Genomic DNA, 19,323 nt, shown 5'->3' on the forward strand with positions numbered 1-19,323 from the left:
ACCGACAATTGTCCCAACAACACAAGATCCAATACCTTTCATTGGCGGTGTCTCGATGTCAGCAGCCGTCATGTGCAACCATTGATCTATATTTTTAAATCATTGTGTGTAACCGTCAGTGCAGTTTTACACTTTTATTCGATGATACTCCACAGTTGGTGATATCATACAATACCAAACATACTTAAAATTATGATTTCGAACGTTTTACAATTATTGATTTATGCTGCAGGTTCATAAAACTGTAGCGTATGTATGTGGTGTCAAAAATATTTCTTTTATTATAATTCACACATTCTTTTTGTTCTTCTTTATATGACAAAAAGATAGCACAGTGAGGCAATTGTCTCTATTGTTGTCCTTGCCGATGTGGTATTTAGATAAATTGTCACTACCTGCAATTGATCAACATGGCGGAGATGCGTGGAATGATAATTTTGCAAAATGAAATTGAAAAAGCGAAGGACAAACTAAAAGATGTAAATGAAAACATAAAGAAATTAACGGGCAGAGATCCACCAGATCTGAGGTATTGATTTTCATTGTAATTTTTTATTGTTATCTGAAAATTAACAGACTTAACTTTCTCATTGCTGTGTAACTGTTCTTGAGCTTTTTCTCGTTATATGCACATGGCAAACTGTCACGATTCGTTCTCTTGTTAAAAACGTTTCATGTATTGTTATTTTTGTCACTGTCATAATCAAGAACAAGTGCTTGTAATATATTCTGTCATTGCGTGACAGACCGTCATTTTAACATTTACTGACACAGAAATAAGTTTTCCTGTTGTCAAGATTTATGATATATTCTAATATTGACATTTATTGACATAGGTTAGAAATAGAATGGCTTCACTCACTTTAACCTTGTGCCAGTCTTTATGTATTGCATGCTGGACTTTAAATAAATTGCATGAATGTTTAAGAAAAAGAAAGAAAATAGAAAGAAAAAAATTAAAGATATGTCTTTGGTTTAAATTTTAGGGATGTGAGAACTATGTGGAAACTCATTAATTTTTTAATATCATTTTATGTGATTTTCCATTTCATTGAGAGAAAAAAAAGTGTCTGTCAGTTTTGCATGACTGCCACAGAAAAGCCTGGAGGCCATTTGTGTATGTCGCCCCCAGTAATGGCTGTTGCCACGCTATTATCTATGTATTTGACAACAAAATCAGGGGTGGGGGTGGGGGTTAATTACTGTCACACTCTTTTCATCCATCCCGATAATGAAACTGTTGAAAGACCTGTATCTAATCTGTTCTTTGTTGATGGAACCAACTCGTCTGCTGAACATTTTGCATTACTTTGAGTTTGATCCAGCTGCAAGTCAATTCTGAGTCGTTTTGATGGCATCTGGTGCACTTTGAATTAAAAACAACACATAAATGCACTTTGAATTATAACAATAAACAAACGAACAAAAAATGATTCACTCCTGTCCTCGGTAGTGTACAGACATCCCAGTCTATTCCAGCACTCATTGTTGCAGGATTGTTAGATGGGTCACAGCTTAACCCTTACAAAGTTATACATTAATCAATTTAATGAAATGCAGGGTTATGCCTTTTCAGTTTCACTTACACACCTAGTATGTAGTAGGCTAAAAAGATCTGTTTCTTTCCCCCCACTCCTGTGTGACAGGCAGAGTAAACATACACATCTTGCTGTGAACTCTCCTCGTTCCGTTTTGAGGGGGAAAATTGTGGATATTGCTAAAAGATCAAGGAGAGAACTGTTTCCATTACAATCATAATGGATTGTCAAAACGACTTTTGATAAAAACTAAAACCAGATGTATAAAAACATTTAAAATGAAACTTGAAGCAATTGGAAATTCTTATTTGACTAGTTTTAATCTCTTTTTATGTTGCTCATGATCATTTTATGTTGGTGTTTACAATGAGCCTGTGATTGCACAAGTTAATTCCATGTGGATTAGTAAAGTGTTTTTGATTGATTGATTGACAGCAAATGATTATTATATAACATGTTTGTGTGGGATTTTTCACTGTGTATTTTAATATTTTTTATGCTTTGATTTCAATTCTCAGATTTTTATTCATCATGGGATTTTATATGATTTATAGTGTATTGATTTAAATATTTCATTTTCACAGGACTGGTGGAAGGGGCCGGCAGGCGGAAGTTAGAGGTAGAGGGCGACTCTTCAGTCTTGCCAGGTTGGTCAACATTTATCAGTTGTATTTTTGCTTAGCATTAAGCAACAAACAAATGCTTTGAGTGCATAGTTTTTGTTTTAAGTAAGACAGAAGGCATTAGTATTTTGCATTTTCCGTCAGCTTGCATACAGGTAAATTATTTAATTAAGCACTACAGAAAGAGAAACCCAGAAAATTCCTCTAAGTCTTATTTCAGTTTTGATACAAATCAGAAATGTATGTATTCTTGTGAACTGCTGTATAAAATCCATTGAAAAGAAGAAGAAAAAAATATTAATTCAAAATCAAAATAGATTAACATTTTGATTTGTAACTTTAATTATGAATAGCACAGTGCATTTCACTTTTCAGTCTTCTCTCTGCTGAATGCAGTTTATGCACAGTGCACACACACAGAACAGACACATGCCTTCACACACATACACACACACACACACACACACACACACACACATGCATGCTCACACACATGCTTGCACACAAACACACACACACACACTCACACTCACATAGAGACACACACAATCATTGGATTTTACAGTAATTAAATACTGAGGTAATAACCCATGTACATTTATCATTTTCTGGGTGTCAATTTATTTTCAGGCGTGGGATAATACCGGAAGATGGCGGAGGACCACCACCAGCCAAGAGGCGAGCACCAGGAGGAGCATTCTCTCGGTAAATCTTGTACTGATCTCTGAATCTCTGACTTCTTATTTTGCTTTATATAATATATATCTATATGTGTGTGTGTGTTTTAAGTTATATTTCTGATTTTATGTAGTCTTCTCATCAGCTAACACGTCAACAGTTTATGTGATGTATATCAATCTCATATTGTGTAATTCTGGTTTACAAGGGCAGAACAGGTACAGAGTTAAGATTTTTGCTTTTATTAAGTCTCCTTCCTTTTGAATCCCTTTTGCAGAATCTTTGTATTGATATTAGTCAGCAGAAAAAACGGCAACATTGTTATTTCATCCAGTATTTGATTTTTGATTTAAAAGCAGATGGTGATTATAGCTTTAAAATGATTATACAATAGGTATGTTTAGGAGAGATAGGGAAACTGATTTTGACATTAGACAGGACCAGAAATGATTGATAATTCCTTTGAATTGTTTAATCTCTCTGCAGACTAGGTCCCATGCCTGCAAGACGAAGGGAACGAGAGGACAGCGGCGAGGAAGATGAACTTCCCAACAAGGTAATTTGGGTCAAATGATCATTTTATAAAGCTTCAGCCATAGTGTGTGACTTCTTTTGTGTTCCTGGGCTGTAACTCACACATTCATTCATATAGGTACCAGTTGGATTGTATGTGTATGACCATTTTTACCATGACATGTATACAGACATACTTCATTTTGAGGGATTAACATGCTGGGTATGTTACTTGATAGTGTTTCAGTTACCATCAGAACACTTACATGGATTACTTGATCTGAAAGTTTTACTGGGAATGTGTGATTTTCTTTTATATGCTGGTATAGAGGTCTTGTGAAGAATAAGAATATGCTAAACAAGATTGAACTTCCATAAGCTGGCAAACAGTTCTCAACTGCTACCTTCAGGCAAATGTTTCTGTGTTCGAAAATTCAAAACAAACAGAACCAAATGCAGTTTTATTCCAATGTCAATCCAGCTATTAAATAACAGTAACTGATAATCAGATGTATGACTGGAAATGAATGCCGGAGTGTGTGTGTGCATGGAATATGACGTCTTAACTCAAAATACTAGAAACTGCACACTGCTATTATATGTCTATGTCAACTTTCAGTATACTGTTAGATCTATCCTTTAACTGTGATTATTACTGCATGTGTGTATGGCTGTGATAGTGTTAGATCTATCCTTTAACTGTGATTATTACTGCATGTGTGTATGGCTGTGATAGTGTATGTATGATTTTACTCTAAATTACTTTTTAAGGGTTTCTGTTGTTGTTGTGAACTGTGATTATTGATTGTAATGATGGTTTGCCCTAGGTTTACATCTTAATATGGTTTATCTATAAACATGTTGAAAGACTGATTTTCTTGTGTTGTTTTTCTGTTTTACATCACATACGAATTTCTCTTGTTGAGATAATAAAGTATTCTGTATTCTGTATTTTGTATCTTCTTCATGCATTTACGCTCATATGGGGTTCAGACACAGGCATGCCAGCACATCTGTAGACCTGCAAAATTAGAAAAATCTCCATCGTTGACCAGACACTGCAACTAAGATTCAAACCCAGGAACATACTGAGAATGCTGTGTGCAAGTTGAAACAGAAAAGGGCTGTAATCAACTTAAATGTGATAGGGTCATAGGAAAAAAATGTATATGGCTACATATTATTATTTACCCCCCACCCCACCCCCTCCCCCACCACAAAGTATTAAAAAGGTTGGTTGGCTGTACACACATTGAAGAAATGAACTGGGTAAACTAAGATCTAGTATAATGTGATGTTCCATATATGCACAAGAGGTGTGAGGGAAAAAGTAAATGGTTATGCTGCATTATTTTGTCACTGTGTTTCAGCTGTCTGTTCACTCGTCAGTTGTCGCTACCTCTAGAGACAACAGAAGCCGCCAGGACACCATGGCCCAACAGAGCAGGGACAGAGAGGGACTGCAGAGGTATAGAGATACATGCATCACAATCATTTTACACACACACATACTTACCTGTGCTCGCTCACACATGTCTAGTACCACATTGAACAGATATATGCGATGTGCTTTATGCACACAGAGAAACACTACAGCGTTTAGAGTATCAGCTTTTGAAATCTGTAGCTTTTGCCTTTGAGAGTTTGCCAGTTTGCAAAATAATGTTTTATCTTGGATTTTGTGCACTTTTTTCAGCTGTTTTGATAGTTTGTTTAAATTTTCCACATAGAGTGAACGTTTCATTTGCAGCTGTGCGCAAGAAAGTTTGATTGTTACAAAAGAGACATGATTATTTTGATACAGGTTCATGCCCCAGTTAAAGGGTTAAAGTATTTTAGGTTTACTGTTCATTTTGACAAGCACTTGTGTCTTGTGTTCTGATTGATGGCTCAATGCCTTTCATAAGACCAAAAACAAACAAAAAAGTGTCTGTGTGCTGCAGGAATCGGCGGATGTTTGGTTTGTTATTGGGGACATTGCAAAAGTTCAAAACAGAAGCTAAGGCTGAGGATCGGAAGGTAAGTGATCCATTGTTATTTAATAAAGCATTTTTATCTCCTACCGCCTTTTCTTCCATTGCATATTGTAATTGTGTTCAGGTGTGAGGTAATTAGTCTGCAAGTATTTTGTTTACTTTTTCTTTCTTTTATATTTTTGGTGTTTGTCACAGTTGCTCCCCATGATGAAGTTCATCTTTCATGTCCTTTTTTTATTATGACAGATTTAGAGATGATCATACAGTTGAATATCTCCTGAAGTTTTTGTTGTATTGTTATGTCTTGTCATTTCTCCCTACACAGACTTAGACTAGAGATTTGAATCTTCAAACTTTGTTCCTTTAAGAAAAAAACAGTATCTGCCTGTTCTCTTTAGGGAGCTGCTTTCTCTATTAGTTAGTCAGTTCAGAGCTGTAGATCTGAGAGTGAAGCTGACTGTGGAGTGAAACATGTCTGCAGGCAGAGCAGCGCAAGCAGATAGAGAAGAAACTGGAGGAGCAGGCAGAGATGGAGAAGAAACGCTATCACCAGGAGACACAGCAGCTGATTGAGGAGTCACAGCTGGAGCAGGCCAAAATCACAAGGCTGCAGCAGAAAATGGAACTGGTGAACGAGGTGAGGGCAAAAAAAAAAAAAAAAAAAAAAAAAGATGCAGAATTTGGACTTGCACCTGTGAAATTCAGACACCATGGCAGAATTGGTAAGGTGTTGGACTTCTGATCCAGTGTTCACCAGTGATCAGGATTCAAGGCCCAGTTGTGTCCTTGTGAAAGGCACTTGGCTCCGATTTTCCTCACTCCGAATGGGTACCTGATTTCAGTCGAGGAAAATAAAATCAGCGGAAGGAGAGGATTGGGCCCCACCTTCCGATGCCAGTATGAATTCATTGTCCTGACAGCCATAAAAGGCAGTGGGACCGTAAACCTTTTAACTTTTTAATTGTGAAATTGGCATTTATGGAGGCTGGGTTCTCTCTGACATTAACCTGGAAGAGACAGAGGTCTATAACAAATACACATTTCATTACTTCTTATCATGGATGTCTTGAGAAATCTTAAGCAGCATATTAGTAATTCAGAGAAGATACAGTATTTTATGTCCCAAGCTGCATTCAGCTGTTCGTTCCTCTCATCCTGTCCGTCCCTGCTGATGACTGCCCTTCTCTGCCACACACACTCGCCTACCTGTCTCTTAATTTCACCTTTTTAATGAGAATTGTGTCTTAAATGTGCTGTTTAACACTGTGGCTGCTTATCCCATTGAAGGCAACAACAAGAACAAACATTGAATCTTGGAAAGTGTCTTTGGTACAATGTTTCAGAATCAGGGGGTATCTTAGTTTCTGGGATTCATTTTCGTTTCTTGTGCTTCCATTGGATCTGAAAATTTTGATGGTAGATCATGCACAATAATCATGTACTCAAAGCCTTTGTTAATGTCAACACAGATCATTTGGAGTGAAGTGATTGGTCAGCTACATTACCTTATATTGTCCTTTGGTGTGTGTTTTTTTTTTCAGCATGAGGCTGTGACGACAGAAATGAAGAAGCTGCACAATTTTATCTGTACTCACACCAGACCACGCATCTTCTGGAAACCCAAGGGCTTGACTGCGGCCACAGAGGCCAAATTCAAGGAATCCAAGAAAATTGTTGACAGTAGGGTTTTTTACATTCACCTGTGTTGTGCCTGTGTCACTAGTAGTGGTGGTGTCATTTGTTTATTAAACATATTTAATGTTCTGACAAGACCTGTCTGCCATTATACTGTTTGGTAGTATTCTTTGTGTTTTGTTGTTTGTTGTGTTTGTTTTTTTAAACAATATTTTAAGTTCATTTTTTTGTGTTTGTGGGGTTTAACTCCTTCGTTCAGTCGTACCTGTGAGTGGACTTTTGTTTGTATAATTATTTATACCCCAGCATATATGCAGCCATACTGTTTTCAACGATATGCATGGGAGGCAAATTGTGTTTCTGTGACCTACAGAACACTGACATGGATTACAGGATCTTCAATATAGGTACATGATCTTATGCATGTGGGTACACATACAACAGATGGTTTATATACAAACAGGTCTGCACACACTGACCTGAGAGATCAGAAAAAATGTTGACTTATCCATTGATTGTTGATATCACGATTAAACCCAGAACCCACAGATTGAAAGTCCTAGGCTATTAGTACTATTATTCACTTCTTCAGCTATTGTGCCCATGTGATACTCTAGTATAGTTTATGAAGAATAAATTATTTGGTCGATTGAATGTCAGGAGTAATTTTGTTGTGGTTCCCTTCTTAAGATGTTTGGTTTTCCTCATGGCATACACACATTGCCTTGTCTATAAAGTTTCCAAGAGTTACTGCTAACCTGAGAAACACTGACAACATTTATTACCGTTGCAGAGATGATAAAAGAGAAGGATTTGGCCTTGGACCGTGAGATCAGCAAAGTCATGGAGCTGGAACACCAGCGCGAGGAACGCATCCGTTCTCGCCTTCGCCTTGACAAAGAGAACACTGACAGTGCTCTGCCAGACGAGGAGAAGTCCTCAGCTCAGGAGAGGAGCAAGGAGAGCAGGAGAAAGTCCCACGAGAGGAAGGAGAAGCATGGCCACTCCCACAAAGAGGCCAAGAAGAAGCAGCACGAGATGCAGTACGATGATGGGGAGGAGGAGATGGAAGAGGAGGAGGAGGAAGAGCCACGCATGGAGCTGGGTGATCACATTTCAGGGCCGTCAGGCAGGCAAAGGGAGGAGGGGGTAAAGGAAGTGGGCATGGGGATAAAGAAGGAGAGGGAGGAGGGGGAGGTAAAGCAGAAGGAACAGGATCTGGAGGAGGAGGAGGAAGAGGGAGGTAAAACCGACAAGATCCAGGACAGTTTAGATGATGGGAACCACACAGATGTGGATTACGAAGATGAGGAACCCAATGAAGAAGAAGAAGAAGCAGGGGGGAGGAATATTATCAGCACTGAAATGCTGTCCTCCATCCCCATGCCCCCAGAACCACAGGAGGCAGAGGGCAAGGGAGGGGAGGTGGAGCCCATGGATAGCGAAGAGGCAGACAAGGGCAAGGTGCAGGAGAGCCAGGCAGCTTCAGTACCCCTGATCAGGTTAGCTCAGGTGGGAGGGGGAGGGGAGGAGGGCATGGATGAAGAGGAGATGGAGTTGATGGAGGCTCGCAGGCGGCGAGCCATGATGGCGGAGGATGAAGAGGAAGGGGTGGAGGAGCCAGCAGATGAGTGACATCGAGGGAGTCTTTGGTCAGAGGAAGAGGATTTGAGTTAGAAGTTAAAGTTTAAGAGGAAAAAGTTGGTCAGAGGGAGAGGGTTTTGAGTAGGTGAGTAAAGTTGTGAAGGAAGGAAAGGATGTTCTGTTCAAGAGTAGGTTTTGAGTAAAGTTGAAAAGAAAAAATGTGTGGTCATTTGCCAGAGGAAGGGGGTATTGAGCAGATCAGATAAGTTGAAGAGGAAGAAGGTGGTCTTAAGTCTGAGGAAGAGGGTTTGAATAGAAGAGTAAAGTTGAAGAGGAAGAAGGTGATCTGTAGTCAGAGAGGGGGATATTGAGTAGGTAAGTAAAGTCGGAGAGGAAGAAGATAGTCTGTACTCAGAGGAAGACGTTTGAATAGAAAAGTAAAGCTGAAGAGGAAGGTGGTCTTTAGCCAGATGAGAGATGGTTGGGTTGTTGTTTTTTTAAATTAAAAAAGAAAAAAAATAATGGTAGATTAGTACAGCTGAAGAGGAAAAAAGGCTTAAGCAAGATACATAAATTACAGTAGAAAGAAAGTTGAAAGTGGGTTCAATGAAGAGGAATAAGCTCTAGTGGGTAACTGATCAAATCAGGAAGGTGAGTTGAAAATATATACAAAAATATATACTGTCCAGAATGGTATACACACTTGGGATTAAATCAAGATCAGCAAAGAGAGAGAGTGGACTAAAAGAAAGGGGAGGTTGGACAGAGGGATGAATAGAGGTAGACACGAGGGTTGAGAATTAAATATGATAGTGAAGGAAGGGATTGATAGATATTGAATTGAACAGGCTCGCGAGTAGAGGAAACGACTTCTTTGAGCGCCTGTAAACAAAAGAGATGAAATTTACAGTGGTTGAGAGATGAAAAACTAGGCTGGTAAGAAAAGTTACAGAGCAAGTGATTGAGGTAAACCTATAGGTAATACTATCCAATCCACATTTTATGTTGCCATGTCAACATCTTTCATTTAGGAAAAGTGACATGATCTTTTATTCTTTTTAATTTTAATTCTTCTAGCAAGTGAGAAATAGTTGTAAACTGCTAAGACAAACTTTTTACGGGTTAATCAGTTCTACAGGGACACAGAAAAACCTTACTTAATGCACTCACTCACACCTAGGCACACACATTTCGCTTTTGTTTTTGATTAAATGTGAAAAAGTAAACAGGGACGTACTTGCATGCATACACACTTGCACGCACATGTGCAAGTGTATGTATCATTGTATGCATACACGTTGTCACACAAGCAGGCACAAATGTGTGCACACAGATATTACAAATTAATGTAGGCTCCAGAAGCACAAGGGAAAAAAAGAATAAATGTTTCATTTAAAATATGATAGGGAACTTCATTTCTCATCAGGACAGTTAAAACATCTGAACAAATTATTTAAGGACCTTTCCCAATCACTCCGTATCTTTTATTTTTTCTTTTATCCTTATTTTATTTTTTGTTTCTTGGTGCTGGAACATGTTCTTAATTCGGAATGTTTTATCATTTATAATATGTGGTAATTATTTAGTAAACCAGATTGAAGGTGAGTGCTGCCATACTTCAAAAAGTGATGGAAAGGTAAGTATAATTTTGAAAGCATGGTGCGCGGCCTTAGGTAGTTTTTTTGTTGTTTTTTAACCAGTAGTTTGCCATCCAACACCAGAAAAGATCACAAAGCAACTCTGTTAAAATGTTTTATAAGGTTTTGTCTATCTGTACACTCTGTTAAAACGTTTTGTCTAAGTTCTGTCCTGTCTTTTGTTTTTACAGAGGCGTTTTTTTGCTACAATAACAAAACATTTCTGTCTTGCATACATGCTTTTTTTCTTCCCTAGAGTTATGCGTAGGTAGGTTAGTCAAGAGAGAACATTATTTATTAGATATCTGTAAAATATGGAACAGGGTGTGTTGCTTTTCATTTCATTTCATTTCTTGTTTCCTTTTTATCAAGATTATTTTGATTTCACACATGGATTTACTCTTTACTACTGGAAAAGTTCCAACTTGATGCATAATTTTTTTTCTCTTCATGATTTTTTATTCTCTTTTTGGAGATAATTGAGAAATATTAAGAAAGTCAACTGAGCATCTGTGTAACTGCAGCTTACTGAGTGGTGGTGTGTAATTCATTGATACTGACTTGAGAACACTTGCACATAATGTGCCATAATGAAGAGCAGCCACTGACCCTGTCTTTCATTCTTAGCACAGTAAATTATGTCACACAGAAGGCATAGTGTATGTGAGAACATTATTTTGGATCACACCCCAGATACTACTTTTGCATTAGTGGCAAAATTCAGGTTATGTATTTTTATTTTATAGTTTTTTGTCTGTTGCGTGTTAAAAATGTACATAAATGTATATAATTGTACCCTATATGAGACATACACTGGACCAGATCTACAAGCCCTCATTTTCCAAGCATGATTTGTGTCCAGAGTGATAACATACCACTTCTCTGGAATATTATGCTGAGAGAAAATAAAGAAGTCTTCTCTGTTTCTCATTACTTAGCAGTTGTGAGGAATATGTATGTGTGTGTCCAACAGGTAAGGTTTAGACTGGCAACAGTCTTTTGGTGTCTGATGTGTGTTGATCGAAGATGGTGGCCGGTCAGTATTTTGTCACTCTTGACGCACAACTCACCAGAATTGATTCATCGTCGTCATGAAAGGAAAGGGCATCTCAAAATGTGGCCACGAGGATTGAGCAAAGGAAAATAGAGGGAAAGAGAGTGTTTAATTACACATGAGGGAAAGAAAGTGATCGTGCTTGTACAAAGAGAGGAGTACACAATGCTATGCAATGTGTGCATTTCAGACTTTCATTTGTCATGTTGGTATGTTTGATGTTGACCAGTTATAAATGAGTTAATTCTGAAGTATGCATCCCATCTGATGAAAGTGTAAAAGCAAAGAGAAAATTGTGTGTGTGTGTGTGTGTGAGATTATGTGAAAGTGTTTACAAGACTGAACTTTAAAGTTACATACAACGGTGTTCAAAGTGAATTTCAAATGTAATTTTTACCATATTGAAAAATGAAATCATTACCTTTGATTGTGATGGGCAGTCATAAACAAAAGTAGGCAGACAAGTAGAAAGTTGTAGTAATTCTAGTATTGTGGAATAGATAGTAAAAAATTTTTTGTAAGAACAGCATTTTATTTTTAATTTTCAGTTGCGAATTATAATCTCCCCTTAGTTTGTATGATTATTACATGTCATTACCATCTGCATCTAATGCAACATATTCTTACAACAAGCTTTTTAGTTACAATGTCATTATTCATTTACAATTCAACAGATCTGTGTGATGTTCTTTGGTATCAGGACCTGTGTGTGTGTGTGTGTGCATGGGCAAGTGCATGGGTGTGAGTGTGGTTTGTTTCCTTTGCAATGGTTTACTGTGAACTTCTCACAAAGGTGCTGGCAATACATCATTCTCACCCATTTTCCCTTTTCAAAAGAGGCAGTGGTTATACATATAAAGAAATATAGTGTCTAGAACTGTGTACATAAGAATGGCAAAGAATGTTCTTTTGTTTTGTCATGTTAGCTGTTGTTCACTTTGATGGAACTGACTCACTTAATGCTATGTGAACCGTTCTTGTATACAGAAACTAAATTACCATCTGTAAATCTGTAAATTTTGCCATTAATTTTTCCGGTATTGTCAGTTGCTTTGCTTTTTTTTTTTTCCTCTCACAGAGTATCAGCATTGTGAAGTGAATGGAAATAAATGTTTTTCTTTTTTGAAAATGTGTGTTGCCATGTGGAGAGCATGTGCTTATTTCATTTCTTTGAAACTCCTGGACACACATTGTGGAACTGCTTTATTTCCAGAGATATTTTATTAAACTGATTGATATATATATATATATATATTGTTGTCAGACATGTCATTAAAAAGTAAAACAAGTAAATCAGTTTTGCAGCCATACACAAAAGGATTGGATGCCACCAAATGGTAAGAAGTAAATAAATAATTCCAGCAATAACATATATCAGCACTATCCTATTTTGGTTATTTATTTGAATCTCATAGTCATTTGTCGTAAAACTATATTCTGACCGACATGTGATGGGACATTATTCATCCACATTCCATAGTTTGAAATAGTAGGAAACCAATTAAATTCAGCCAGTGAAAGGGGAAATAACGAAAAACATGTAAAAGTAACTTGTGCTGAAAAGTATCCACTTGTATTGCACAGACATAACTTGTAAAGAGCAACATCCATATATGTTACATATTTGTCTCCTTTGCCCACTCACAGGTAGGACTGAAAGGACTTGAAGCAAAATGGTCATAAATTAAATTTATTTTCTGACAGATGGTTAGTTTTAGGGCTTTACCAGTCAGTGGTTTTTGATTGAAAAATAAACGCTTCTCATTTCCACTTTATTATGTACATATACATACATATAAAAACATCATCAAAATAACCCCCACCACCCAAATAACATATTTTCATTCAAAAGTTATGGAAGAAGTAAGCAATACACACAACTACCTCAACAAGGCACATGACTCATGTTTATCTTCAAAACAGGATACAGAGAGTACCACATACACGGGCAGATTCACTTGGAGACAGATTCTGTCAAACAGAAACAAAACAGATCTCTACTGGAGAAAAGTGTTGAACCAAAAACCATAATTACTGTTGATAACAAAATGTATTTCTATTGACTGAAGACAGTGAAAGGGATGATGAAGGCTGTACCTTTCAGTGGTTCATGACTGTACATGAGGTAGGAAACAGCACCATGATCATGCAAACTGAACTTGGAAACTTCACAGCAAACATATTTGTCACACCTGATTAGAGCAGAAAATGCGAACAATCTGGCCGCACAAGCCTTCCTCCACCCCTCCTTCAGGTACAATGTAACTGACAGTGTTCCTTTCCGGACCCAGCTCTAAAAGCTGGGTGTTACTGGCCAGCAGTTCTGATACTGTCCACACACCTGTGTGCTTGCTCTTTCCCTGGTGTCCATACACCCACACACCTTCAATGCTGTCAGTGTTCTGGCTTAGAATTCTAAGGAAGTCTGGTGTTGTTGTGTTGTCAGGCTTAAGGTGAAAGAGGTTCCTTTCGTAGTAGTCTTCGTTCTCGGCGAGAAGGCTAAGATCAATGATCTTCTTAGAGTTGTTCACAGCCATGAAGCAACCTAAACCATGGAAATAAAATCTTTCAGAACGAAAATTGATGTCAATGGTCTTCTTGGGTGCACAGCCATGAAACAACCTAAACCATGGAAATTAAATCCTTAAGAACGATAACTGATGAAAAGATGTATGCGCACTTGAACTTGTATGCAGAAAAATACAAAAGAATGCTACATGCACAAGAACTGTTATTTTTTCTTTGTGTGTGTGGTGGTGGTGGTTTTGCCCAAGATACAAAGTTAAGCATGGCTGTCCAATACTGCTGTATTTAAAAACAAAATCTAAATTGTATTTGCACATTTACCTTTTTCTTATTCAGCATGCAGAGCATGCTTGACAAATCTACCTCTTCTTTATAGGTCATAAATAACATTTAGCAATTATCTTTTCCCCACAAGCACAGAAACAGTAATTCTTTTCCACACATGTACACTCACACACACAGCACCCTTACTAGACACCTGATATTTATGGAAAATATTTAAACCCTTCACAATCTAAGCAAAAAATGACGTCCAACTCTTCATAATAATATTTAACACACCCATTTGGCTGAAACAGTTTTAAAAGCGACGTGTTCAAAAATGAACATTAACAAATCAAAAACAGAACCTGTACATCCACATACGCACACACACATACACCTCGTCTTACCTGCAATAAGCATCCAGTGAGCCTTGTGACCCTTTTTCTGACATGGACTATGATTTTTGTCTGCATCATAGCTGATACAAATGTTAAAGATTATTCAAGTTCTATTTTGAACACCCTTGAAATATGAAATATATGTGTCAACATGATACAACAATAACAGATATGGTGAAAGAGGATCTTTGAGGCTTACCTATCACACACTATGGGTGCTCCTATACCTGAGGATTATTTATAATCCACCATGTTATGACCTATTATGAAGTACTTCTCAAACACCTGGTCTATGCCCATTGAATGAATTCATGCATTCCTGTTTCTTTTTTTCTCTCTCTCTTTTTTTCTTTTTTTTACTCTACTAAACTGGTTGCCCTGTCCTTGATTTGGGTACAGTGCCTCATCACTAAAAATTTAAACACCCTTGAAGAACTGACAGCTGCCCACCAATGGAGTGAAATCTGCTGTCTGACTCATCAGTGCTATTCCTTAGAAAGGAGTGGGCATGAGTGATTTGAGCAGTTCACTCAGTTTTCAGTCCTCTATCATGTGTTCTGCTGTGTACCTTTTGTTCCTGGTCTTATCACTCATGGTGAGCACAAGATTTTTTGGGGGGGTAGTTTTCTTTATTGTATTTCCCCCACCTCACCTGGGAGAGTTTATAGCCAGAAAGGGACACCCTGCCCTCCCAGATTCAAAGATCATTGTAGTTACAAACTTCGTTTGGGGTACAGAACCTTTCTGATATGTTGCATACCTAAATACAACAACAAATAATGGATTGCAGATGAAAAAACGGTGAGTGGTGGACTTTTTAAAATGAAGTTAAAAATGATAAAAGATGGTTGAAAATCAAAGATACCTTAAATAATGGACTGAATACTTTGTTAATGAGGTTGGACTTTCTTGGATTGAGATAATGAGCACAGTAAAGTCTTGCATTGCTAAAACTATTACATATTCAAATGAAAATGAAACACATGTACACCACCCTTGGTCTTATACACACAACACTGACCGACAAAGGACATCCTAAAAGAAAAACATTTATGCATGCACATAATAGAGACACAAATCTTAAATGTAAAAAAAACCCCAACTTAAGCTCAAAGAAAGCTTAGGGCAACACACACACACACACACACACTGATGTGAGGATACGGTATAAGAAGTAGGTCTCCTTGAAGAAGGAACTGCAGTATCTGCCGTTCATCACAATTGGTGACCACCTCACTTCTGAAGGGGTCCCTCAGCATGGACTGCACAAGCTGGGACATGTTGACAGCTGGAAAGCAAAAACAGTGGAGGGTTATAAAAAAAATGATAAAATTATGAAATGAGACAAAGAAGACCGTGAAAAAAAGAAGAAGAAAAAAGACATTTAGGCAACCATACTCTGCTGTGCTGTGCATTCTGAACACATTCATGTTTCTAAAACTTACAGAACATCAACATGAGTTTTTAACCTTTAACATGTGAATTTTTGGATGCAAAAATAAACACTGAAAAGAGGTGAAGGTACTATTGCGAAAGGTACTATTGAAAAATTCCTGCATCTGAGGGGGTTCAAACCCATGTCCTTCCTGTCATCAGTCCACAATGCTAACCACTTTGCCACAGCAGCTGGTTCCACATCATATCTTAAGTGATGATCATGTGTACATGTAGACATGTGCAAGCATGTATGCACACATGCATGCACAAGTGTATGTGTGACCAAACATGAGCATGCACACAACTGTACTTGTCCTCATATATGCATGGACTGTAGTCTTACCGGAGAACATTTCCCCTTGCTTGGTGTATCCACATTCAACAGCTGTCTCCAACAGCTTTTCTGTGGTTATGTTCTGAGCCTGCACTAATGGTGCTGCCATCGCTGCTGCTACCAGACCGCATCTGTATATTACAGTAAAATCAAATCATTTTTATAGCCAAGTCGACTGCAAAGGGGATATTTCAGGGTTGACCACTTGTCAGTTCTTAAAACCAGCTGAAGGGAAACCAAAATAATGTTAAAAGGTCAATCAGAACGACATTTAAAAGATCAAACCACCCACGTCTTGCTCAGTTCACCAAAAATGTTACACATTGATACTGAAAATAACACAGACAGCTCTGAAAGCAAGCAAGAAAGAAAAACATACTTTTCTATCTCTCCCTCTGCCTCCTTCCCTCATTTTTTTTCCTTTTTTAAAAAAAAAGATCTCACAGAAACTTCTTCATTCTTGGGCTGCAAGTCCCAGATTCACTCAAATGTCATATGTACATGAGTGGGTTTTTACGTGTATGACCGAGAAACAAAACTGACAATTTGTCTTTCTGAGTCATAAGCAAAGTGTAAAAAAAAAGTTTTTTTGCATTCGATAAGCTCTCAATGCCTGATCAGCCAGTGGGTCAGGCATGACCCCCAACCCCACCCTTAAAAGATTTTTTTTTTAAAATCAGATGTGGTTTAGCATGTTTGGATCACACCTCACTGAAAGTGACAATGAAGTAAAGTATGCTGAGCTGATGTACTCACAGAGGCCCTTTCTGTATAATGGGAACCACAGTCTTGTAGTGTGACAAGAAAATGATGCACGAGTCATTTTCTTTCTCTTCCCTGTAACAAGAAAACAGAATAGGATGCCAAATCCAAGTTACTGCTGAAAATCAGAGAAGACAAGTAAAGTCTGACCAAAAATTACTGATTTTCTACATAAAAGGCGTTTTAAGACAGACCACAATGAACATTCATTCATTTTATTTTTAACTGATGTCACCACCATGTGGAATTTCATATATGTTAAATATATGTTCCAATGATTGTCTTTTGCAGAGATTTACATCCAGTGTGTTTGAGCGAGTGCATGTGTGTGTGTGTGTGTGTGTGTGTGCATACATGTATTTGCATACCTATTTGTGTATGTGAATGTGTCTGCATGCACGTGTGTGCGGATGATTTGTTTTATGAATAAGTGCACGTGTGTGTGATTATTATGTGCAAATGTGTGTGAGAGTAACATGTCCATATTTCAAAATGTGTGCATGTGTATATGCATGTGTAGTGTGCATGTGCGATACACGTGCAGTGTGCATGTGCGAACATACACATGTGCATGCTTATAAATTAAGTGTATCATGCATGACTGATGCATAGTGGATGCAGGTATGTGCGCGTGTTTGAACTTCACCATCTTGGTCACTGACCTGTCACACTGTTCTCTGTATTTGTAAACCCCGACCTGGCCCACATACATATAGTGTGTAATGTCAACACTGTCCATCACTACACCCCCGGGATCTGGCTTGCCGGACATGTTGGTAAACAGGCTGGACAGTGGAGGAAGAACTGGGGCAGGTGGGGGTGGTGCAGGTGGTGGTGGCGGTGGCGGTGGCAGGGACATCGTTTGTGGCTGTTCACACAGCGAAGTCTGAAACTGCACAATATTATGTCGGCTGGTTGTTTGCTTGGTAGCACGAAAGTTCATTGTGCACTGCAAGAAATATGAAGCATATTTTCACACTAGTTAGTTAGTTGACACCAACAGTAATTTACAGTGTCACACAATTCATATACAGATTAGAGAATAGACTTCAACAGATGTTAGTGTCCCTGATGAGAAATTAGTTCTTGCTTATTACCTTATGTGAAATGCAGTTTGTGATCCGACTTGAACACACACACACACATACACACGCGCACACAAACACGCACAGGGGAAAATGACAGACTATACATTCTCAATAATAATATGCATTCATTTTGAAGCAAAAAAGTTGGCTGTTTTCACTCACAAATCCATGAGTCTTCATATTCATGGATTTGCCGAAATGAGGAAGAAGTTTCAGTTTCAGTTTTCAGACCGTGTTAACTTTTGATTAATGCCGACTTTTTATTTGTGTTGAATGATAAAATCTACAAATTAATTCTGATTTATTTCTTTAAACATTTCATGAACATGTTTCAAAGCTTGTACTACCAAAATAGTTCTGTCAAAACACCGCTCCTTGACTGCTGACTAAAAGAGAAACTCGCACTACCGCAAGGGGGGTAATTTTCCTATTTCCGGACGCTTTCCTGTGCAATTTTCGGTTTCGCATGGGAACAGAACGCTGACAATATCACCAGATTAACAACACAATGAGTCAGTTATCAGGTACTTTCAATTGTGCTTGCAAGAAGAAAGACTCAGTAGTCTGTTGCTAATGGGGTATAAGTGCCAAAGGAGAGATGTCTGCCAAAAGTTTGTTCCATGAAAACGAGCGCAAAATTAATGTTCAAGGAAAAGACAGATTGAAAGAGGATTGTGGGGCAAGGCGCGAGAGGGAGCAGAGGGGATTCCCCATTTACGATCGGCGCAACAGTTTCATTTCTGCACATGTACATTACCAGTGACGAAACTTTGTGCTTTGATTAAAATAGATATGAAATATATGTTTGTTACACTGCGTCATGTTCAACATCCTTACAACTTTAATACAAGTGGAATCTTTTGCAAGACCTGTCCATGATCACAGCAGACAAGTCAGGATGGCAAGATCGTGCACTTTGCTCAAGAGAAAATTTCTTGCCATTAGTATAAACCATGTTGCTAGTCTTGTTATGATACCAATATCAAATGATATAGGATTTTATTTTCCTTGATTTAAGTCTCCCAACGTGTCATAAACATAAGTGATGGTGCTTGCCTTCCTATCATGGGACAAAATAAAGATTTTGTCTTTGTCGTGTCTTTGTCGTATACTCATAAACAAATATAGAAAAACCATCAAGTAAACTGACTGGTCAAATGAATAAACACAAACACACACATACAGAGAGAGAGAGAGAGGACCAGCAACTTGACCACACCACCCTTCACGGAAAAAGACCATTGCCACAAACAAATGGACTTTAGGGACAGATCGC

At 38.0% G+C, this 19,323-nt stretch overlaps 3 protein-coding genes across 7 annotated transcripts in view; 2 read left to right on the plus strand and 1 right to left on the minus strand.

The window, feature by feature from the left end:
* Window positions 1–396: 396 nt before the first annotated feature.
* LOC143295765 (uncharacterized) lies at window positions 397–12,358 on the plus strand. Its single transcript, XM_076607385.1, has 9 exons — window positions 397–529; window positions 2,123–2,185; window positions 2,792–2,866; window positions 3,326–3,395; window positions 4,723–4,820; window positions 5,296–5,371; window positions 5,810–5,965; window positions 6,870–7,008; window positions 7,757–12,358. Exons 1-9 carry the CDS (start codon window positions 411–413, stop codon window positions 8,596–8,598), a joined length of 1,638 nt encoding a protein of 545 aa, XP_076463500.1. The 5' UTR covers window positions 397–410; the 3' UTR covers window positions 8,599–12,358.
* A 103-nt stretch (window positions 12,359–12,461) lies between these two features.
* On the minus strand, window positions 12,462–18,456 carry LOC143296693 (actin maturation protease-like). 4 transcript variants are annotated; one of them, XM_076608729.1, is made up of 7 exons: window positions 18,395–18,456; window positions 17,622–17,851; window positions 16,954–17,034; window positions 16,207–16,328; window positions 15,591–15,714; window positions 14,436–14,506; window positions 12,462–13,783 (listed from the first exon to the last, which is right to left on the minus strand). In XM_076608729.1, exons 2-7 carry the CDS (start codon window positions 17,816–17,818, stop codon window positions 13,425–13,427), a joined length of 954 nt encoding a protein of 317 aa, XP_076464844.1. In that variant the 5' UTR covers window positions 17,819–17,851; window positions 18,395–18,456; the 3' UTR covers window positions 12,462–13,424. The 4 variants fall into 4 exon arrangements, with proteins under 4 accessions (XP_076464844.1, XP_076464843.1, XP_076464842.1 ...); XM_076608728.1 differs by lacking the exon at window positions 18,395–18,456 and adding an exon at window positions 18,210–18,349; XM_076608727.1 differs by lacking the exon at window positions 18,395–18,456 and adding an exon at window positions 18,210–18,330 and having other exon boundaries at window positions 17,622–17,908.
* A 22-nt stretch (window positions 18,457–18,478) lies between these two features.
* Window positions 18,479–19,323, plus strand: part of LOC143296692 (cap-specific mRNA (nucleoside-2'-O-)-methyltransferase 1-like) — a 46,989-nt gene continuing 46,144 nt past the window's right edge. The window contains exon 1 of one of the 2 annotated variants that reach the window (XM_076608724.1): window positions 18,479–18,571. In XM_076608724.1, the coding sequence (XP_076464839.1) occupies window positions 18,556–18,571 (16 nt within the window). In that variant the 5' untranslated portion in view covers window positions 18,479–18,555. The remainder of the gene's footprint in view (window positions 18,572–19,323) is intronic. The other variant, XM_076608725.1, reaches the window with a different exon arrangement.

Source organism: Babylonia areolata, chromosome 21 (assembly GCF_041734735.1).
Source record: "Babylonia areolata isolate BAREFJ2019XMU chromosome 21, ASM4173473v1, whole genome shotgun sequence".
Lineage (NCBI taxonomy): Eukaryota > Metazoa > Mollusca > Gastropoda > Neogastropoda > Buccinidae > Babylonia > Babylonia areolata.